General features: G+C 44.4%; 1 protein-coding gene across 1 annotated transcript in view; it reads left to right on the forward strand.

Moving 5' to 3' along the window:
* The first annotated feature begins 3,931 nt into the window (after positions 1–3,931).
* Positions 3,932–24,842, forward strand: part of LOC148479010 (arf-GAP with dual PH domain-containing protein 1-like) — a 102,298-nt gene continuing 81,387 nt past the window's right edge. The window contains exons 1-3 of the mRNA XM_088455031.1: positions 3,932–3,970; positions 16,138–16,449; positions 17,288–17,418. Of these exons, the coding sequence (XP_088311157.1) occupies positions 16,359–16,449; positions 17,288–17,418 (222 nt within the window). The 5' untranslated portion in view covers positions 3,932–3,970; positions 16,138–16,358. The remainder of the gene's footprint in view (positions 3,971–16,137; positions 16,450–17,287; positions 17,419–24,842) is intronic.

A 24,842-nucleotide genomic window follows, 5' to 3' on the forward strand; every position in this document is an offset into this window, starting at 1 on the left:
TTAGTAACGTGACTACCGCTCTGCACAGTTGCAGACTAGCAATTATATGCCTATGACTAATTGTTAGTTCTAGTTCCAAGCACATTACCACATTGGTACTCCCACACGGGCGCTAACAAGCGGCCATCTTGGTACACCTTCAGTTCTCAGTCACTTTTCATGACGCCTGGGAGCCAAACGATTCCTTGATTATTTGGCATGATACGCTTGCTCGCCATTACATTTTCCTTTCTGAAAATCTTTTCAAATATTGACAACTGTGCTTTGTACTTTTGTGTTGGAAATTTAGATGGTGTTTCGCTGAAGTCTTTAACAAGATTTTAACAAGTTAAGTTTTCACAAGATTTGGGTTTTGCTAAATTACAGTGGCTCTGGCACTCACTGTTAACCAGGAATAACTTCATCCCATTGCCCTTTAGAGGAGAATACATCAACTATAATGACAATAGTATACTGCATATATACAGCCATTTCATTGTATTCAAACATTTTTATAAGGGATAGAATATATATATATATATATATATCATAGCAGACGTGCTGGCACTCGCTAAGTCCATGCAATGGTTGGCGCCGGTGCCTTCCCTTATCCTGACCAGAGTCAGGTAATATACAACAGAAACAGGAGGGGCGTCACTCTAAGCGACTTATAAATAGACAAAGTCTCCTTTAGGTTAGCGGTTATCGACGTTTCATGTATTTAATTCATTTCATCAGGATATAAAAAAAAAATATCCTGATGAAATGAATTAAATTCATGAAACGTCGATAACCGATAACCTAAAGGAGACTAATTGTCTATTTATAAGTCGCTTAGAGTACAGCCCCTCCTGTTTCTGTTATATATATATATATATATATAGTTAATAACCTGGCGGATGAGATGCAGGCAGTCGATATACTGCCACCGGGCAAAGTGCAGGTGCCGCTATCTCTGCACGAATCAGGATACCGGCGTCAGAATCCAGACAGCCGGCATTCTGATTGTAAGAGACCGGAGGCAGGTAAGTATAGGCCGCATGGGGGGTTAGGTACGTCCTGAGGGACTTAGGGTTAGTCAGCCCCCAGGGAGGGTTGAAGGGGGTTAGCGTTAGGCACCCCCCCTCCCCCCGGGAGGGTTAGGTTTAGGGTGTGGGAAGGGGGTTAGGTTTAGGCAACCCTGGGGGGGACTTAGGCACCACCAAGGGGGGGAGAGGGTTCTCCTCCTGTCGGGCTTTCACGGATTTGAACTGGCTAAACAGCTGCCGGTATTTCAATCCCATTCCAATATATATATATATATATATATATATATACTTATGCTGAATGCCCCATGATGAAGGTGCAGTTGTGCTTATGGTAGAAATTACACTGAGTACATGCTGATCACTTGTTGACATTAGTTATTAAGGAGTTCGCAAGTATCTATCCTGATGAAATTTTGCACATGCTTATTTTGCACTTATTCTGCTTGTTATAAAAAAAAAAGGCACTTTATTGGCTTGTGACTGAAGAAACAATTGAGCTGTTCGGAGATGTATAACAGCATATCTTGGTGGGCTGTTTTTTCCTAGTTTATTCCAGACATGTTTATGTAATTTATACTGCTGAGCACCCTCATTTCATTTACATTGACACCTCAAGAGTGTGCAATACTTACTTTTCTCTCTCTTGGCTTACCATATTATCCCCCTTAAACTGGGACAGTCATAAATTACACAGGTTCTGTGGTTGACTGACTTCAAACCTGGATTTCACCTAGTTTTAAACAGCCACAGAACCTGTGTACTTCACATGTGTTTCCGAATAAAAGGGATGATATGGTGTGCTTGTTAGATATACTTCTCTTGAGTGTGGTCGCACTGTGATATACGGCACGCCTTGGGGTGCATTCGACCACCCAAGGCATGCGTATATGAGAGCTAGACCGCACACCCAACAGTGGTATATCTATCTTATAAAATGGCCCCTGTTGTGACAAAATACTTCTACGTGGAGATGATGTAGGGTGAAAAAGATACAAAATAGGTGATAAAATTAGTTCAGAATAGGCTGTTTATTTTGAATTATTTTTAATGAATTTATATTTAACTGTGCCAGCACCAGCAGATGTGACACCACCAGCTAAAAGATCAGTGCCCCCAACATCACCAGAGAGACTGGCAGCCCTAGCAACAGCAGAGAGACCAGCACCATTGGAGAGGCCAGCACTCCCAACATAACTGGAGAAGCCAGGACCACCACAAGAAAGATTGCAAAGGTAGCTTTAGATAGGTCAGATATTGGGGAAAAAATCGTAATCATCAGATCGAGAGATATAGCTAAGTGAGAGCAGGGAAGGTAAAACAAAAAAGGAAAAAAGGCAGATAATGTTCTCTGGGCCTGATTCAGAGCCGGACGCTCTGATAGAGTGCTCGCTCTGAATCAGGGCCGGCCTTCTGTTTTTTTAGAGCGGCCTCCTGGCCACTCGCATAGCTGTGGGTGACCACCCACAGCTATAGCGAGCGGCCAGGAAGATGGTCGCGATGGTCAAGACCATCGCAACCATTGGGCTTGCAACAAGACCCTTGTGGTAGGGTCTCGTTGCCGCAAGCCCTAGAGAGCTTACGGCTCTACCAGAGCCAAAAGCACTCCCACTGACATCACTTGTGATGTCAGTGGGGCCGACCCCAGATGGTAGGCGTTCCCATGGGAACGCCTCCGTCTGGCCAGCCACGCCCCCGGCCCGCCCACCAAAGGGGGCTGGTGTCACTCAACATCGACAGCACGGCCCCTTTGGTACGAGACCCGGAGCGATGGCTTGCCCGTCGCTATCCGGGTCTCGCGCATGCGCACGACGGAGTCGGCTCCGTAGTGCGCATGCACACTGGGCCACCATCGACCCGTTTGCGAGCGCTCGCGAGCGGGTCTGAATCAGGCCCTCTGCTCATAATTCTGCCCTCTCTCTGTCTCTCACGATGACGCAATTCAGGGCGAGTTGCATCATCAGCCCCCAAGTCTCCACTTCACTGATAAAATGGGCAGAATGCAGGAGACTAAAATACTCTCCTGAACATTCTGGGAAAATCGTTAAATATATTATTATTATTATTATTGTTTATTTATATGGCACCACAAGTGTTCCGCAACGCCTTACAAAGTACATAAACAAATAAGTGACCAGTGGCTTACAGTACAATACAATGCAGTGCAGGACAAGGACATGGATAATATACATTGCTACATTAACAACCATAACACCCAAATAGCAGCATAAGAAACCTTCTAGAATAGCTCAAATCTGATTGGTTGCTATGGGCAACATTTCCACTTTTAAAAACTCTCACTTTAGTAAATTTACTCCCAAATGTTAGTTAGGTTCCTTAGTTGGGAGTAAGGAGTAGATGATAATACAGTAAAGAGAAGTACAAGACAGTAAGTCCATCATAAAAAATAGAGAAAAAATGGAGCCACAGTAAATCTGCCAAGAATTGGCATTTCTCCAAAGCCAAGGGTCCGTGTGAGAAGAGCTGTAAAAAGGAAGTTCAACAAGAGACCAAGGGGTATATTTACTAAAGATCGATTTAAATGAGATGAAAATCGATCCACATCGATTTTGTGTTTCTGGGGCTAAATCACACATTTACAAATACTGAAAAAAACTATAAAAAATTGTCTGTTAGTAGATGTGTGATTTAACCCAGAAACACAACATCGATGTTGATCGATTTTATATTGATCAAATTCAATTAATATTGACATTTAGTGAATAAACCTCCATGGTAAAAATCAAAAACAGAAAAACCAGTCCGGTTCATTGGTACATTCAATTCTTCCCAATAGAGTGCGCACCAGCTGGAGAAGAGCTCGGAATCTAAAGGTTTATCTTGGTGAAAAAATGATTTCAATACATAAACAAAAGTAACACTTAAGAAAAAAGGATCATACTGCTGTGGACGAAATAAAGCGTGCCAATACATGGTTCCAAAGGAGCACTTTTTTGACAAGTTTGGTAAGAAGTCGAATATTACCAAATATATTTTTTGTACCACCATGGGCGCAATATACCATCTTGAGTGCCCGTGTGGCAAAATATATGTTGGCAAGACAATTAGACCTATGAAAACAAGGATACTGGAACATATGAATAGCATTCTCAATGCCAGAAAAGACGTAACTAGATTTAAAACCTTGACACATATGGTGAGTCACTTTTTACGCTACCATAAGGGTTGCCCTATGGGAGTAAAAACATTTAGCATGGACCATATACAAATGGGAATCAGAGGTGATGATGTAGACAAGGAATTATTGAAAGCAGTGATCAGGATGATCTTCCTAATGGATTGTATATCTCCCAAGGGGTTGAATGAGAATAATAGCTACCTACCCTTTCTGTGAATATATATATATACACCATGATTGGATTAATATGTAACTGATATAATTTATATCGATATCATTTCTCTATACAATTTTAATTATCTAATGCAAGCATATATATTTTTTAGCAATAATCTGGATAAATATCCTTTGAATACCAAGTTATTATTAATAATCTTTGACCACATACTGATAATGACCTATATAGGGAACACAGAATTTTGTATAATCAATCTTTTACGTCAGACTTACCTGGTTCGAGTTGGAGACCTTCTGGATTCCAGCATTGGGATTAAGATAGGCGTCGGTATTGCGACTCCTATCTTAAGTTCCTTGTCGGTCTTCCCCTGTCGGGATTTAGACCGGCGACATCGTGGCCGTCTGTCTCATAACTACATCCTCACTGTTCATATAAATGAAATAACACACTAATATAAAGCATACACTTATATTAAAAGGATTATTCCAGGGAATATTCAGGGTGATTATATCACCAGCACCCGAACAACAAAAGCATACTCTAATTGTAGTATACTAAAAACTATTAGACACTGGACAAATAATTAGGACATCATTATCCATTGATTGAATAAGAACATTAATTGCCTTTTATTTCATAAAATTTTACTGTTCATTAAAAGAGATACACTGAGTATACATCTATTTCCATCGCATTGTCTATTAAAAGCACTTGCATAAATAACAATGAATAAGAGTCATAGATACTCATAATATTGTATAATTATTTTATTGTTGGATTGCAGCATCTAGTGTGTCAACGTCAATTTTATTACATCACTTTTTCCTACTTTGTTCTCACCATCTCTAAATCTATCTATTTTTAATATTTCACTTAACAAGGTTTTAATAAACAATAAGAAAAATTATATTTTATTTAGAATCAATTCTTTTTATTTGTGTGCCACCATAGGACATTTCTTTCTCCTTTCTTTGGAATATTTGTGTATATGATTCTCCATATTGTCCTTGGCAGCAGCCACACTCAGTGATTTTTGATTAAAACATATGAATTGTGGTTCAATTCAATTGCTAGTGCAGTGGTTCCCTTTCCCTTCTCCTTTGATTTGAACCCTAAACTCCCCCTGCAGCCTAACTCTCTCAGCGACGCCAAACGCTAACCGTTGGGATTCTCAGAAGGTTGACATTTCATATGGCGACATTTCAGCTGTCAACAATGTGAAAAACTCGACATTCTGAGCGTGTCGATATACCATAAGATACCTTTGTTGGAAGATCTAATGGTGCCTAACATGTATAATAAGGGCTCTTCGAGTTAACAAAAAAAAAACAAACAAACAAAAAAAAAAAATATATATATATATAGTGTTCACTCTAGCTCCGGTGGAAGGCAGGGCGCCGGAGCTAGAGACGGCACTTCTGTGTGCACGTCCGAACAGGGGGCGTGTCTATAAGACGCTTCCCCCTCTCGTCACTCTTGGGGGCGTGCCCGGCACTTACGGACACGCCGGGCAGCCCCCAAGCACTGCCGACAGGGAGAATAGATGCCGGTGCATGCGCACATTTCCCCACCCGCGGGACACGGCACCCGCAGGCTGTGAGGGTAGGTCGCCGCGCCCCGCAGCTCAGGTCTGCAGCACTCCTCTCTAGAAAACTAAATACTAAACAGAGAAAAAAAGGATACTGCGCTGATGCTTCTGTGTAATGACAAAAGATCAATATAAGGGGACAAATGTAATAGGGTGAAAGTTTGGAAAATATGATAGTTTAGCAATAATCTCTCACACTATTTGGTTGGTCGAGTTGTATTTTCAAAATGGGAAAACATCTGGACTAGAGTTTAAATTGTGTTTTTTGAGTCTGAAAAACATGCGAATTTGCATGTTCTCGGACTCTATTACATTGGCTGAGTTTAAAAAGTTTGAGAGTTTACTCTCACATTTTTTAAACTCTCACCCTGTTACATTTAGCCCAAGGAGTTTGGCATCTGATAAAATATATCTATATAATAAGTAAGATATCATGTCTATCTGTCTGTCTGTTTGTCCTTTATGCACGGCCAGAGTTTTGGACCTAGCTCCATCAAATTTGGCAGGGTGGTGTAGTTTGACCAGGTTTAAGTTTTTGCCTATGTTTGAACTTCGTCAGGGCCACACACTGTCACACAATCCCTAAAAGTGGGGACACTCTTAAATTACACAGATTCAGGGGCTGGCTCAAGTGGAAATTGGTAGTCTGCCAAAAACCTGTGTGAAAGCTACAAAAGTTTCCCTTTAACCTCAGTCTGAGCAAGTGACTCATGCAACTTCATATTAAATCCAGAGTCAGTCCTTTTTAAAGTGACCATATAGATTATTCAGCCCTTTGTGTTTGCATGTACTAGAACTTTGAGGGCCACATAGCAAGATCTTAAAAGGCCACCCCAGTGGTAAAAACATACATTTGCCCCCACACAGAGCCCATTCATGTTATGCCACACAGAGCCCATTCAGGTTATGCCACACAATAGTACCCCTTATACACATTATGCCACACAGTAGTAGTGCCCCTTATACATTATACCACACAGTAATGCCCTTACACTACACAGTAATTGCCCTTACACATGATACCACACAGCAATGCCATTTACAGATTATGCCACATAGTAGTAGTGCCCCATATAACACATTATTCCACACAATAGTATGCATTATATGCATTAATAGTAACATAATGCCACACAGTAAATCCCCTTACATATTATTCCACCCCCAGCAACTCATCTACCCGTCTCCCTCCAGCAGCCTCTCGCCTCCCCCTGTGTGCCATCAGCAGCTAGCAGGTGTGGATTTGGGGTCTTTTGCCAGCTAATTACAGATGGCGCAGCGGCAGACATGGACAGACAGCGTCAGCGCAAATTTTAATCTGGGGTTGGTCACGAGCCAATCAGAGCTCGCGGACAGGCAACCAATCAGGAGCCGCCCCTGCTGAATGGCTGCCGGTCCGCGAGCTGTGATTGCCTAGCAACCGGCTGCACTATCTCTCAGGGTCTGCCTGCCCTGACTGGACCGGCCCACCTTGTGTGCGTGATTGGGTGCAGGGGGAGAGATGGGCCACAGAGGCAGTTCGGGCACCAGAGCAGCCGCACCCACGGTAGTTGCGCCACTGTTTGCATGCATGTTAGCAAACAGTGGAGTCCTTTTCAGGATCAATGGAATGGAGTTATAGGCAAGGACAATGAAAACACTTAAAGGCTGCAGGTGTACTTCACGCAAAGAAAATAAGTGCACACATGCAATAAAAATCTAAAACATATACAAAGACTATTAACACAGTTAACATAGGCTTAACCGTGTGTATAAGACTTCAGGGGCTCCTATACAATGCATCATTTTGGTATCCAATTGTTCAATAAGCCACGGTTTGATACTTAGTAGCTTACTAGCAACCCGCCCTAGCTTCGCACAGGAGCAATTTAATCTTGCCAAAGTCCCCTGCATCTCATAGCAACCTTCGCCATGTCACCACAGTCCCCTGCATGTCACCACAATCCACTGCTTTCACGCCTTCCCCGGCATTCACCAGTGTCACCAAAACTGATGCTACCCTGATGCTACCCTGCAGCTGTCTGGGGCCAGGCCACTGGGGTGTGCTGGGAAGGGCAGGAGGATCATGGATGAGAGATTTGTATTGCAGCTACTGTAATCATCAGCAGCACGTCCCCAGGGTTGGGGCACCTGTGCATATTTCCGCAGCCTCCATACGCACCCCTCCCCAGCTGCTGAACATAGTGATGAGCAATGTCCTCTTTGCACAATGTACATTGTATTTCCTGGGCTTCCTGTTGAGCTTCCTCGCCCCTGTGTGAGGTTCTGGTTTTGTTGTGGACCTGGGGTGGTGATAGGAGCAGACACAGAAGCAGATTTAAATGAAAATGTGGAACTTTTAATGAGTGGTTTAGTAGACATGGAAATGGCAAAAGAAAAAGTCCAGGTATAGCACTGAAGTGCACATGGGAACTGTAGTGAAGCAAATGGGAGAAAGTCCAGATAGTGACAGGCAGGAACAGTCCAGTATGCAGGTGTGGTGTGGCTGAAATTAATTGCAGGCTGAGGTGAATAATGTCCAGAGGAAATGTAAGTTGAGGCAGGGTGCAGGGTAACAGCTGACACAGGTACTCAGGCAAGGGAGAGGCAATGGGAGGAGGCAGGGGATTCCAGCAGGGTGTGGAGCAGGTCAGGTAAAGCAGGCTTAGGCAAAGATCCAACAGGCAGATGGACAAGCTCAGGAACTCTCTCAGCTTGCGCTTAGAAACACGTTGCACTGGCAGTGCAAGGGAGCTCTGAACTCCCTTAAATACCCAGTGCTAAGCCGTAACTGGTCAGAGAGTGAGCATGTGACACGCCAAGATTGGCCGACTAGGTCACATGGCTGAAAGCAAGATGGCGGCGCCCATGCCGGAGCAGAACGGAAGCACCGCCAGGCCTACCCAGCACAGAGTGACAATATGCCCAAACAGGTCCACGCACAGCCAATGCTCCCCACCAGGCACCAGCACCACCACCAGATGCCCCCCGCCGACCACCATGCCGAGAAACCCTGGTCGTGACACCCTGTCCGAGAACAGCGATGACTTCCACGGGAGGTGCCTCCTGTTCACCGAAGGCGTGTGGCTGAGCGGGAACATCACGCTGGAGAGGGGGCACTTCACAGTGGAGGAGTGGTGGTCAGAGTCCATCTGCAGGTTCAGCGTAGGGATGGACATCAAAATCCGATGGTTACTAATGTTTTTGTTCCGATGGTAGTGTTTTTACCATTTGATGGTGGTGGTCCAATGTTTGCCACCATAGAATGGAAATCATTCAATGGTGTTCCGATGGTTGTATTTTATTTAATTCCTGATAGCTATGCCTCCCCTGGCTCCTTCCTGGCTACTATGTCTGCAATAGGGCTTCTTCATGGGTTCATTGGAGACTGTCTCTCACGTTTTGTCTGCCTTAGACGTGATCCTGACTCCCTCCCCTCTCTAGGCTGCTGCTAAGTAACAGGGCAATTGCTATCTCTGATTGGCTCTCATTGGACCTTATTCAGAGTCTCTCTGTTAACAGACCATGCATGCGTGCACTTCATTGTACGCATGTGCGTACGAGTCCTTGCGATCACAAAATCCGTCACTTGTACGGCTTGCGAACAGGAAGTGACTCCCGAAAGTTGATTGACAGGAAAGGCCATTTGTGGGTGGTAACAGGGGAAGGTGCTTGTGAACGGGGGAGTGGTTTTGCGAACGCAGGCGTGTTGGGCCACCAAAACGCGTTTAAAGGGCGTGCATAATTTACAAAGTAGCGTCATGGTACACGTCACCATGTATTTTCGCCAGCACTGCTCGCAGTGCTTGCGGCAGGCTAAGTCAACCCCAAGGGCTGCGAGCAGCTCCGATGACTCTCGATGCTCCCGATTAATCCTTCATTTCTTGGAGATGACGTCTGTTGCGAGTGGCAAGGGGGCATCTTTAGACACTTGCGAGTGCACTTTGCCGTAGGTCACTAAAACATAGTGGGCGTCCTTACGAGACGCAGTGCTAGCACTTCATTACAATATCCGGCCCCTTTTTGCCAGCGAGCGATCGCATCTTGAGAGAGACTCTGAATGAGGTCCATTGTCTCTTGCTGTTTCAGCACCCTGGCCAGCTCCTATATAGTAGCTTGCATCACTAAAATCGTCACTGCTTGGCTCCCTTTTGTCACAGATAAATGGTTCATACACCTAAACCTTCCTTGACCAATGCTGTATAGAATAGTGAAAATCCCATTAAAATCTGTCCAGTGATTCAAGAGATTAGCCCAAATTAAAAGGCAGACCCCTAAACCGGGGACTTTAAATTGCTGGTTCTCCGACCCTGGTAAAAACCAGGGTCGAAAGTCCCGGGAATTTCGACCCGGGTTGACCCATTCACATAGAAAAAGGAGCCGTATTGGTCAGCAAATTACCGGGAAGAAATGCTTGACCCGGTAATTTGCTTTTCTGTCTGAAAGGGGTATTAAGTATCAAATTGTGGTTTATTGGACAATTGGATACCCAAATGACATATTGTATAGGAGCCCCTGAAGTCTGATACACAAGTTTATCCTTATGTTTTAACTGTGTTAATGTAGTCAATGTATATGTTTAGATTTTAATGCATATGTGCACATATTTTATTTTGCAATTCATGCAAATAAATTTATATACAGTATTTTTTTGTATAAGCAATGTTTGTTAACAATCACAAACACAGCCAAACAATGACTAAAATAAAAAATAGGTTAAAGTCAATCACATGTGAATGCATTTTTCAGAAATAACATCAAAAAGAAAATCAGAAATCGAGAGGGGTTGTAAGGAAAACACGTCAAGGGAAAGAGGGCCAAGGGGGAAATGAAAAAGAGGTCAGATTCCATAAACTATATATTTAAACAGTTAGACACAAAATATAGCACCAAGATAAAAGAAAAAAGTAGTGCACCCTTATCTGTTGGGTCTATCTGGAAAGATGGTCCCTATACTCAGCAGATTCTTTATATTCCAGCCAGGCAAACCATGTGACAGTAAACTCCTGATGTTTATCCCGGCTGGGAAGAGATAGATCTTCCATATCCATGTACATATCTATTCTATGAACCCAAGCAGTTATCGGAGGGGGGTGAGGTGCCCAATAAATTGGGATCATAGCTTTTGCTGCATTGACAAAATGTTTAAGTAGAGACTTCTTATACCTAGAGATAGGCAATTCTATTAGGTTAACCAACCAGGAACCAGGGTCAAATGGCGCCCAGTCTCCAACAACCACCTTGGTGATCTGAATAGTCGTATTCCAGAACTCCCGTAGCTTAGGACAAGTCCACCAAATATGGAAGGGGACCCTGGTGTATCTCCACAGCAAACATTTTACACAGAACAATTGGACACCTATACCATCTAGTAAGTAATTTAAAGTGCATCTCAATCACTGAAACACTTTGAGAGGAGACTTGAGTATAAGAAAGATTTTTTCCCACTGCGTGTCAGAAATGGTGAGTCCCGTTCCCCTCTGCCAGACTGTGGTAAAATTGGGAAGAGAACTATACTGGATTTCAGCTAGCAATTTATAGAGGCGCATAAAGATTCAAAGGGAGTGAGGGCCCTAGAGAGTCTATCTTTCCTGAAGAGTGAGAAAGGGGACAATTGCATCATTCTCCACCAGTTGACTAAGAGGAAGCGGGTCAGATGCACGCCAATGTGGGATAGAGTGTGGATGGAGGCCTGGCACAAAGTCTGAATTGTAGAAGAGAGAAGTAAGAGGTGAAGGTGAGGAAGAAATGTGTGGGCGATTCCTGTGTTTTATTCAACATGATAGCGTAGGAGAGATCATCGGGTGTGTCAGAGATGGGGGAATCTGTATCCAAGGAGCTATATTGATGGGGATAGATCAGAAACAATTTTTAATACAGACCCATAGTTTACAATCTGTACCTCTCATCCAATCGACTATATAACTAAAGGTGCGTATACACGTTACGATTAAAATGGACGATATGAACGATAACGATCATATCATTATCGTTTATATTGTGCATTTTTCACCCACCAACGACCTGCGATGCGCGGGCACGTATGGTTGATATCGATATCGACCATCGCCCGTGCATGCAGGCCAACCTAGTCGATATCAACCTGGTTACTATAGGGACCCGCATTCGTTGATCACAGATTGTTATAGTCATTGGTGGGTACATGGTGTTTTTAACCACCAATGTTGAGATCGAACAACGATATCGTTGTCGATCATCCCGTCTGTACGCACCATAAGAAGAACAGCATGGTAATGGTGCAAACAAATTATTGAGTTGCAAAGGGTACTGTGTTTAAATTTAGGATGCTTGTTGTCCCATATAAAATCCTGGGCTACTTCATGGAGGTGTTTAGAAAAAGAAAGAGGGATATGTATGGGTAGAATTTGTAAAAGAGTATCCTCGGTAAAGTATTCATATTTATGATATTAATGCGCCCTTCCCATGTAGAGGAAGCCAGCGTTTAAGATCCAATCTGATGGTCTTGAGGATCGGTTTGAGATTTAATTTAACTAAGTCCGACTTATCTCATGTGAGAGGTACACCCAGGTATTTAATATGGGAGGGGTGCCATACAAAAGGAAACGCTTGTAGTCCTATGACCGTGGGCTGAGGGGTATTTACGTTCAGTGCAATCGGTTTGGAATAATTGATTTTGTGAATAAATATATATTTTATGAGATGGTAGACTCCTTATATTGATCTGTTGTCATTACACAGAAGCAGGTCAGTGCAATATCCTTTTTTTCTCTGTTTGATATGTTGTACCATGTCAACATTCTATTGCCAACATTGTGGTGTCGACATTATGAATATCGACATGTTAACTGACGACAATGTGATTGGATCCCGTCCTGAAGTGGCCTAGTCAAAGGCCAGATCTCAATCCAATTGAGTGTCTGTGACAACATTTAAAAGTTGCTGACCACCAACAGTCACCATCCAACCTGATGTAAATTGAGCAATTGGCTCATATTACAGTGTCTAGATGTGCAAACTGATAGACACATTGGTATTGGGAAGGTTAATCTATATACTTTGTGCCCTTAAGGCTTGAGAACTTTTTAAGCAGGGTAACATGCTATACTTGCTTGCTCTTTCGGAAGTTGCAAGAGGCTTTCGATTTTTCAGGTAGTCCCCCACATCCCCGGAAGAGTAGGTGGATCTCCTGCATCCAACCCACTTCCTAGCAAAGTGGGCCAGATGTGTAGATTATAAAGGGAATTCACTGATCTATACGGGACTAAAATGATGCGAATCGTGTAATTTAGCCCCACCCCCTCCTCTGCGACGGAAGCGAGGCCAAATGTTGTGGAAAGCTCGGCCCCACCCCTGAAGCTGACAGCTGCATCAACTCTACGGGAGTCTCCCGGAGAGGAGTTAACTAAAGTAGGCAAGTATGCAACATGCCTTACCATGAAGTCTTCAATGGAGAGCTCATATTGATTGTAAGAGAAATACCTAGATTTATTTGTACCAGTAGTCCTATAATCAGAATGTTTGAACTAGGCATTTTATATTTTGTTACAGAATGCACTTTGGGTCTGAATGGAGGATTGTGCTGCAAGATTCTGGGTCATTGTTGTAATAAACAGTGCGTTGGTTTCTAAATGTTCTTGAATCACGGTGCCCTAGAGTATCAGCATTTTTCCATGGCTCCCCTAGGCCAAAAATTGCTTCTTTGAGAAATTCATCAAAAATGATTACACTGTGCAAATTGTGCTTAACTGTCATCTTTAGTTTCAGTTATGTGAACATTTTATGATTGGATATTTTATGATTGGTAGCCATTAGCACAGGTTTTGCCTATCACATTGACCATTAACAATTTCATTTGGCCCTGGACCATGCACCTGTGGCACTGCTACTAGTGCCTTGTGGAACCCAATGTAAGAACAACTGCACAACAGTGTGAGTATTTTTCATCCCTGCATCTAGATGGTCTGCCCTGGGGACAGTAAAGTGCCACTCTTGTACAATGCCCCCGAAAACTAGAAGTACGTCTTGGTGTGTGGATAGGGAGAATGGATTCATAGAGCACTGGTACAACCAATTTATAAATTATTGTTTTATAAAATACAGTTTTCCTCCTAATATGCTACTCCATTTAGCCTAATGTATGGCTGATTATATTACAATAATCCTCTAAGGTCCATCACGTCTCTAACATGCATGTACAGTGGGAGCCGGGGAGCACACCGCAGGTAGATAGAATACACCTACCGGGCCGGCTGGGAACGGGGACAGAGCAATAGCCAGAGCAGGGGGTGGAGCAGCAGATAGAAATGGGGTGAGTGAAGTGGGAGCAAACTGCAGTGTCCCTTTACTAGTTAATAATAAAAGTAAAGGGACATTGGGGCTGCCTTTATGACAAGTAAAACTTTTGTGTTTCTGTTGAAATGAAATTAGATGGCGTAAGATGCTTCCCATCAAAAATTTAGGATGACACTGAACCACACAGAGGCCTGTATTCAATTTAGGCGAAAAGTCCAGACTTTTTGCCTGCCGGACTTTTCGCCTGTTTTCCAGGAGGAAAAGTATTGCGCGCGTGCCCGCTATTGCCCGTATTCAATGTCAAAGTAGGCGAAATCGGGAACCGGCGAAACTTGGATCCACGAAAAAAAACGGGAATTTTCGGGAAATAATCCTAGGACCCCCCCTAAAGATGTCCAGATATGGGGGATTCGTTTTTGCCTGCAGAAGAAAGTTGGGTTTTTAAATAGCCGCGGCAGGTGCATAAATGCGGCTTGGAAGAAGGTGATGCAGAAGAGCAGTGTTCTCCCCAGGCTGTTTTCTGCGGGCGCATCGCCCGGCAGAAACAGCCTGCCGCCCAGCACTTTTCCCCGCCGACCCCCGCTGTCTCCCCCTGTGGAACGCTGGCCTCTGAAGTGACCTAGAAGGCTAAAGATGCACTGCGCGGGTGACGTGATGACGTCACCCGCGTCGTGAGGAGCCTGCCCTGCGCGCCTGCTGGATCTAGTTACATCCAGTTAGCGTGAGGGAGCGGTGAGCGGGCGAGCGGCCAGCAAGTAAAGGTAAGTGCTGGGCTGGGGCCAGGACCAGTCTGGGGGCACTATTTAAGTCTGGGGGCACTGCATAAGGGACACTATTAAACCTGGGGGCACTGCATAAGGGACACTATTAAACCTGGGGGCACTGCATAAGGGGCCAGCATGGGGGCACTGCATAAGGGGTCAGTCTGGGGGTACTATTTAAGCCTGGGGGCACTACATAAGGGACCAGTCTAGGGGCACTACATAGGGGCACTACTTCAGCCAGGGGGCAATGCATAAAAGGGAAAACTACAGGGGGCACTTTTGACTGAGAGCCAGTGGGGGAGCAGCCTGAGACATGTCGGGCTGGATTGGTCTGGGAGATACCCCTTTTCCCGGCGCGCGCATAATTGCGAAGGCCCCACCCGTCTACTTTTGGATGCCACCCGGGTGAAAAAAATTTCTGGACAGAACACTGGACAGCATTTAGAAGTTTTTTTTTGGAAAAAATAATTATGCCCATCAAATTTGGGGTACTTGAAAATGGGTGCAAGCATATTTTTAAGTCCCTTAAATGATTTTTAAAAATTCTGCAAAAATGCACCTGCTGCTACTCCCGCAATGAAGAAAACACCTGCGGCATATAAGGGAAGCCCTCTGGACTCCATTCCGCTAATTTAGAAGTGTGATCCCTATTTATTTATTTTTTAAACCCCAACATTTAAATTCTTTTTTTTGGGGTGTTCCTATTTTTTTTTTTTTTAAACTTTTTTTAACACAGTTTATTTTTAGGGTCCATTCCCAGGGGTGCAGGCTATTTTTTTAAGCCTGCACCCCTAAACCCCAATTCTGAACTTTTTTTGCCTGCTAAAGGCAAGCGAAAAATTATCCCCGTTTTTTTTAGATTGACTTTTCGCAACCGGCGAAAAGTCAATAAAATTGAATATGGGGATATTGGAAATAGGCGATAACGGACTTTTCACCTCATATTTAATATGGCCCTAACTCGGAACCGTGGCAATAATAAAGGTGCTCCTCAGTGACTTGTATCCTTACAATTATGTGTTTGTTGTATGTTAGTGTTAATAAATACAGGACAACACTTCTATTCAAGTATTGCAATGTACTTTCATATGAGTGAGTGTGGAGTGTGTACAAGTCCTGGCGAATACTCAGTGCTCTCTTTCAAGAGAGTCTTGTGAGAATGTAATGTAGAAAAACAGGTTTACTGATTTAAATCTCCCTCCCCTTTTTAGGAGTTTGCCTAAACATAGAGCACTGCCATGCCAGGCATTACTAATCGCCTTGCTCTGGGGACACAGCGATACGTGGCTGAGGCACCCTATGTGTACCTTAGTTATATCATACCCAGACAGTGTCTGAATATCATATCTAGCAAAGGAAAACCTGCACCTGCCACACTGAAAGCCCAATTTTGAAGCTGCAAAATAGATTTAATTTTACACCTGAAACTAGAATGTCTGGAGAACAGGACTGGAACAAGAAATCTATCATTGTTTTATCAAGAAAGGACGGAAACACATATTGTGCAGACTGCGGAGTGCCAGGTGAGAGGAAGGGAAGAAAGGACAGGGAGGTAGGATTATAGTCAGGGAAGCAGAAGAAATCAGGGGGGCGAAGAAATGAAAGGGAGGGAGAAAGCATAGAGCGGAGGAGAAGGTAATTATCAGCATGTGCACAATGTTTCCTGGTACTGTTATAGATAAAGTTAATGGATACAAAGTTCTTGCAGAGTTTCACAGATTAAATCTTTATGCGGGTACGATATGGAACGGTGAGAAGTTTGCAATGCCAACTCATTTGGTTTTTGTCCGGGAACTGGGTGGGGTTTCAATAAAGTTATTTTATATCTCCAAGATTAGTGTACGAGGAATTTCCTTTATCTTGCCTGGTTTTTGGGGCGATATATGTTATCATGATGGTAAATGTATCTTAGTTAAAAGAAAATATGACATTTCATGATTGGTCTTTTGCAAATTAAATAGAATGCTATCTCAGAATCAGCCTGCATTGTTTTGTATGAACGCGTTAAATAAGATGGTATTTGTCTTTCACGTAAATTGATAGATTTTTGTAGGTGTAATGTAACTTGTGTGCCATGGGCCTTAACCTTAGATCCTCCTTGTTACAACGGATTCCATTAGTCAGTGGTTCCCCTGTTGCATATATGGATTACTGGGATTTGATATTTGATATTGGTCAGTCAGCCGGTAGACGTCGGCTGAAGCTGGTACCAGCAGTGCAGGCAAACCATGAGCTGGGAGTGCTGGGCATTTGCTTACTGTGGGGATAAAGATGGCAAAAGTACTGTAGTAGATGTATTTTATAAATGTAATATGCGGCAGAAAACACTTACTTACCATGATTCTTTTTTTTTCCCTGAAGACCCTCAATGGGCTTCCTGCACCCTGGGTGTCTTCTTGTGTGTGAATTGTTGTGGTATACACCGGAAGATCTCTGAGATCAGTATAGTGAAGTCCCTGAGTATGGCCAAATGGGAAGAGGAACAAATTCAGGTACTTGTCCACATTTCCTCCTAAGCTTTAGAACAGCATATATAGAATTCAATGCTTAAAGGTGTTCCCCACTCCACGTTTTCTGTTTATTTGTTTTATTTTTTTTCATTCGGCTTATCCAACATGATTTTGAATATATAATATACTCACCAAGCTCTGCTCCCTCTTAGTTTAATGGAACTTCAGATTAAGGTGGAGATGTATTAAGCCTTTTTAAGAGTGGAGAAGTTGCTAATAGCAAGCAATCAGCTTTTACCTATCATTTTATAGAATGCACTTAATAAATACTAGCTAGAAGCTGATTAGTTGGTATGGGTAACGTCTCCACTCGTTGTAAGGCTTGATACATTTACCCCTAGGTCTTGGTTGAATTTCCATTTTATCACTTGCCTTCTGTTACAATGCACCACTGAGATGTGCTTTGATTTCACCAAACCAGAACGTTTGTTAAAAATAAAAAGCTGAAATCTTCATGTTATGGAGAGGAGCTGGGATGAGTGAAGCTGCTGCCGGATGACAATGGAATAGACGCAGCACTTATCTCTGCAGAGCAGTGGAAAAATTAGATTGAATTTTGCAGAGCGATTATTATAAATAGATAAGGGGGTGCATAGGGATGAGGAGGCCAGGGTGAAAACTACCTTTGGGGCACACTCCTCCTAAACTCTCCCGTCCCCCCCCCCGTCCCCAAAAAAACCTGGTGGTTTCAACATTCCAGTTATTGGAGCTTATTGAGCCACCAGTGCAGCTATATTCTGTGCAGGGAAATAAATGCCAATCACCCGTGTGCAGAGTTGCATGCATTTATGTGGCTGCACTGCCCCTATGCATTCACAGACAGTAGTCATTACAATCAGCGTACATTTACACCAGCCCTATGCCTGGTGTTAGAGATCCGTTGGAAATATACTAAACTCAGCATAGCCCTCACTTCGCGTACATGGGTGATGACACATTCTCCGGAAACTTAGCCCATGTGCTAATGCCCTGTTTCCCAAATGACACCCGATCATTCACAAGTGGAGATACGACTAAGAGACCCATTTATTAATGATCCTAAATACCAGCAGCATATTAAGTTTAGTATCACAGTGATACACACGAATATGCCACTGGTATTCATCATTACCTCGCCAGCGAGGTCCAGCGACGTCCTCGTCGTCGCCGTGGCCCTCCACTCAGCTGCTGGCAGCCTATTGCTGTCAGCGACGGTTTTTTATATGTCAAGCGCATGCAAAACGGTCAGTCTGCACATGTGCATGACAGTTTCACCCGGCAGTGCCTGGAAGACTTTGCTGTGGGGACCACATTGCATCTAAAGATGGCGAGAGCAATGCAATGACAAACAGCTGTAATCTTAGATTGAAGGGAAGACATAATCCATTCAGCGAGTGCTAAAGGGGTTATGTATCCTTTTTAATGGGGCCTTGAGTTATATATGACTGAATTGCCTGTAACTCATACTTGCCAACTCTTCCTGATTGTCAGGGAGACTCCCTGAAATAGTAGTGATCTTCCTGACTGCCTGAAGACTCCAGCAATCTCCCTGATTGCACCTTACCCCCATTATGTAGCTGTTATATGTAAAAAAAAAAAAAAAAAAAAAGAGATCCCATACATTTAAATGGGATAATTCGTATAATTTCCCTGCATTGGGTATAAGGCACAATGATCCCTATGGCTACATGCATTTTCTGAACAGTATCAGTGTGTTTTAATCACCAATTCGATCTTACTAACTGCTTTGGGGCTCATTTACATTTGGATATAAATCAATGTTATGACACGCATCTCAGATGTAGCAACACACACCCACATTACCGCCGCGCTCATAGGTGTTACTTTCACTATCTCCCTGAAATGATTTTTTCAAAAGTAGCCAAGTATGCTGTAACTGTGTACAAACAGCCATGGACCATGTGCAGTGCTAAGAATCAGTAGTTCTGTCTGCAATTTTAAATCGGCCCCATTATGTGTACTGAAGTCCTCGATCTATTAAAACAGTGGTGTCAAACTTGCGGCCCTCCAGTTGCAGTGGAACTACACATCCCAGCATGCACTGACACAGTTTTGCTAATAGGGCATGCTAAAACTGTGGCAGGGTATGCTGGGATATGTAGTCCCACAGCAGCTGGATGGCCACGAGTTTGACAACCCTGCATTACAACACAAAAATACTATATTCAAGCTATAGTAGTGGTACAGCCGCTTAGTGTTTCATCAGCACTTCTAATTACAGTGCCTTGCAAAAGTATTCATCCTCCTTTGCATTTTTCATGTTTTGTTGCCTTACAACCTGTAATTAAAATGGATTGTTTGAAGGTGTGCATCATTTCATTCACAGAACATGCCTACAACTGTGAAGTTGTGTTTTTTTCTTTAATATTGTGAATCAAAGAACATTTAGGACAACATAACAGAAAACTTCAGCGTGCATAACTATTCACCCCCATAAAGTCAGTACTTTGTCTAGCCACCTTTTGCGGCAATTACAACTGCAAGTCGCTTTGGATAAGTCTCTATGAGCTTGCCACATCTTGCCCCTGGGATTTTTGCCCATTCCTGAAGGCAAAACCTATCCAGCTCCTTCATGTTGGATGGTTTCCACTTGTGAACAGTGTGAGGATACGGGGTTCACTCAATCACCCAGACACCGAGCAGATGAAACCAACGTGATGGTTTATTTTTCCACAGCACACAGAAATAGATAATATGTTAGGACAAGCAGTAAATCCAGTGAACGGGCAATAAACAGGTAGCAGTCCAGACAGAGGCAGTCCCAGTAGAGTATAATGTCCCAGAACAATTCCACGAAATAGCTAGAGACCCTCAGTCCCCACAGTAGAAACTATCACTGATCACGCAGCAGTGCATAGCGTATGTCCACTCAATCACTTCCAGGACCCCACACGTAGAAACTATCAGAGATCACACAGCAGTGATAGTCCCTGGGTACAATCAAGCATTTCCAGGACCCCATGCAGTAGAAGCTAATCACAGAACACACAGCAATGAATAGCGTATAGGTCCTTGCAGAATTTCCAAGTATAAATCCACAGAACTGGTGATGCGTTCCACTAGCACCTTGGCAGAGCGAGGCCTCTTAGCCAAAGTCAGCGACTAACATGTGGAGTTGCCTTCAGTGACCTGTTTTAAAATCTTCCAATTTCCCACGATATTGTGACCTCCCAGGGGGGGTTGCACCGTTTCCTGATTGGTGCGAGTCCCTTATGCTGTCACTTTCTCCTACCTCCTCTGGGTATTACTTCCCTGACGAACACCTGCTGGGATGGTTCCGTTCAGTCTACCACGTTCACGTGAAGCACAAAACAGGCAAATGGAAGGAGGAGTAAATCCTGAGCGTCCCCTGGGGAGGTGGGAATTAACTTAGAGGGTCTTTTGTTTTGGGAGGTGTCACCTTGCTCTAACACAGACATATGGACCAGGCTAACATCAAGGCTTATCCAGTATTAAAATTTCAATAACTTACATTATTACAGTACATAATAGACATGCTAATGAAAATGTGTGTCCTGAGAATGATCACACATACACTAGGAGACGGGAAGTTGAACACAAAAGGACTAAAAAGTAAATTGATCTCTGCAAGGACTGAGATGCTGCCAGTACATTTGTAACACACATCTCATGTCCTCACATTCCTCTCCCACTTTTTAGGCCTTGTTCCCTGGGGGGATCCAGAACCACTACTGACTGGGCGAGGTGGGGTGCAGGGTAAAGCATCTTGTGGGTGAGTGTGCCACCAGTGTCCCACAGAGTAATGTAACATAAGAGCCAGGATGTAAGAAGCAGCCTAGTTAGACAATCCGCAAGTACAAAATTACAATATAACATGTCCCCTTTTTCCACCAGAGGATTTAGCAATTCCCCCAAGTCAGACGTTCGGTGTTCCCCCTTCACATTATCACACCCCTTTCCCCAAATCATACTAAGTAATCGGGCATCCTAACACCCTCCCCCTCACCACCTTGTACAAGTAACGGTTGCCCAGGGGCAGGCAAATATTGGGTCTCTTTACATGGCACTTCTGTGGCAGTGTCCATTCCTTCCTCCCCCAAACACCAACTGGGGGGCTGACAACTTTCAGTGCAACATGTGGGCTCCTCACGGCTCGGGCCCCAGGATGAACCTTGTATATGGAACAATGCAGTTAGTGGCTGCAGGGGAGCCACCAGGACAGGCTGGTCCTGTCCCAGCCCTCCCCCCTCAAAAGCCAGAGTCTCACCTGGAACTTCTTCTGGACTGTCCTCCTCCTTGGTAACTCCCTCTTCTAGCCCGGTCGGCTGGATAACTGGTTGGGTACCACACCAGGTTTTAACCGCTGAACACTCCAAAATTATCTCCACAAATGCCTCGTGTTCTGTGAGATGCAGGGGGCCGGGTGGTGCAGTGCCTTCTCCCTGGGGTGGGAGAAGGGGTTGCAAGCGCTGTCTCCTGACATCCACCTGGTCTGTATTTGCTGGAATCTTACTAAGGGCAGGCAAATCCCCTGGCACATAGTTACAGTCCACACCACTGTCCGAGTTATTACAGGGTGATAACAAATCCTCTTCTGATTTATGATCTGATGTTAGGTTAACAGTCTTTGCTACCCATGTTCCATTTAAATCACAGGGTACGTACCAACATTTTGCCTGCAATTCCTCAGTTTCCAAATAGGGGATCGGGTACAATCCTTCATATCCTTCAGGGGGAGTTAGGATAGCAGGACATACACAGGGCATTTTCTCCTCAGCCTCCCCCGATGGAATAAAAGAGTCTGCCATTGCCAGTTCATCATGATGGGCCTCTCCCAGCTGAGTATGCTGAACCGCCTGGACCACGATGCCATCTGCGACTGGTATGCTTGTGGTTGGGAAGTGAGATGATACTCCCCCAACCTTGGTGATCTCCTCTCGGACACCGTCCTCATAGATCCCCTGGCAGCTGGTTAATAGGTCTCCATCTTCCACCTCAGCAAAAGGGAAGGTGTAGTGCGACTCCTCCTGGGGTGCCTGTATTATGGGCACTGCTTCCATCACTTGGGCGCTAGCCTCTCCCAGTATAGTACACTGGGCAGCTGTGTCCTTTGGGAGTGGGAGAAGCTGTTGCAGGCGGTGCCTTTCTGCATTCACCCTGCAACACTGGTCCCGCCAGCCTGGGGTATCCAGGAGACCACGATCTGAGGCCTCTTCTTCTGCCACAACAAAGCACGACTCCAGACACATCCAGCTGTTCCCCCACACTCATCCGTGGGCCGAGATGGAGGATAAATGTCCGATAATCAGTGAACGCTTTGGTGGGGTCCCCCTCGTCCTGGAGTATACACTGAAGGATTTCCCTGCGCGTGCCGAATTGGCCAGGGATGCCCCGCAGCTGGCATTTTGCTACCAACTCCTCCATGCTCATTTCGTCCAGAGGGCTTAGGGGCCCCCCTGACAATGACCCCGCTCCACTGGTAACAGTTAATTTTGGGGCAACCCCCTCGGTTGTCTGGCCGGGTTGCAGTAGTTCTATTTCGGATCTTTCCTCTGGGTCTGTCCAGGAGGACCACTTATCCTCCACCTGCCCTTCTGTCTTTGTACAGTGGCTTCCTTGTATCATTTGGGCCATTGTAGCCTTCACTTCCTCTGCAAATTCTTCAAACTCTGGTTCATCCAGCATCTTCCATGTGACTGCTTCACTTCTGCAGTGCATGAAAGCATCTCCCAGATAACACAATTTGTCTGTTAAGCTGGATACTCTCCACCCGCTAATCATCTTCCGAGCATCATTCCAGTATGCCCATATGTACTGCATCCTTATAATAAATAATATATCCGGCTTCCTAGCCTGCCGACATACCGACGTACCTCCATCCACGAGCTTCACTGCCCTAGGAGACTTGAGGCACTGACTTTCTTTCCTTAGCACCATTTTACCTTTTACAGGACTGACGACCACTCAGTTGGCCTGATCCTCTCTTCTCTATTGTGAGTGACTTCACGCTTTCACTGCTCCTTGATTGATGTCTGAATGATCCCACTGTCGCTGCCGCCAAATGTGAGGATACGGGGTTCACTCAATCACCCAGACACCGAGCAGATGAAACCAACGTGATGGTTTATTTTTCCACAGCACACAGAAATAGATAATATGTCAGGACAAGCAGTAAATCCAGTGAACGGGCAATAAACAGGTAGCAGTCCAGACAGAGGCAGTCCCAGTAGAGTATAATGTCCCAGAACAATTCCACGAAATAGCTAGAGACCCTCAGTCCCCACAGTAGAAACTATCACTGATCACGCAGCAGTGCATAGCGTATGTCCACTCAATCACTTCCAGGACCCCACACGTAGAAACTATCAGAGATCACACAGCAGTGATAGTCCCTGGGTACAATCAAGCATTTCCAGGACCCCATGCAGTAGAAGCTAATCACAGAACACACAGCAATGAATAGCGTATAGGTCCTTGCAGAATTTCCAAGTATAAATCCACAGAACTGGTGATGCGTTCCACTAGCACCTTGGCAGAGCGAGGCCTCTTAGCCAAAGTCAGCGACTAACATGTGGAGTTGCCTTCAGTGACCTGTTTTAAAATCTTCCAATTTCCCACGATATTGTGACCTCCCAGGGGGGGTTGCACCGTTTCCTGATTGGTGCGAGTCCCTTATGCTGTCACTTTCTCCTACCTCCTCTGGGTATTACTTCCCTGACGAACACCTGCTGGGATGGTTCCGTTCAGTCTACCAGGTTCACGTGAAGCACAAAACAGGCAAATGGAAGGAGGAGTAAATCCTGAGCGTCCCCTGGGGAGGTGGGAATTAACTTAGAGGGTCTTTTGTTTTGGGAGGTGTCACCTTGCTCTAACACAGACATATGGACCAGGCTAACATCAAGGCTTATCCAGTATTAAAATTTCAATAACTTACATTATTACAGTACATAATAGACATGCTAATGAAAATGTGTGTCCTGAGAATGATCACACATACACTAGGAGACGGGAAGTTGAACACAAAAGGACTAAAAAGTAAATTGATCTCTGCAAGGACTGAGATGCTGCCAGTACATTTGTAACACACATCTCATGTCCTCACATTCCTCTCCCACTTTTTAGGCCTTGTTCCCTGGGGGGATCCAGAACCACTACTGACTGGGCGAGGTGGGGTGCAGGGTAAAGCATCTTGTGGGTGAGTGTGCCACCAGTGTCCCACAGAGTAATGTAACATAAGAGCCAGGATGTAAGAAGCAGCCTAGTTAGACAATCTGCAAGTACAAAATTACAATATAACATGTCCCCTTTTTCCACCAGAGGATTTAGCAATTCCCCCAAGTCAGACATTCGGTGTTCCCCCTTCACATTATCACACCCCTTTCCCCAAATCATACTAAGTAATCGGGCATCCTAACACCCTCCCCCTCACCACCTTGTACAAGTAA

This window comes from Taudactylus pleione, unplaced genomic scaffold (genome assembly GCF_031769625.1).
Source record: "Taudactylus pleione unplaced genomic scaffold, aTauple2 ptg000642l, whole genome shotgun sequence".
In the NCBI taxonomy this organism is placed as follows: domain Eukaryota; kingdom Metazoa; phylum Chordata; class Amphibia; order Anura; family Myobatrachidae; genus Taudactylus; species Taudactylus pleione.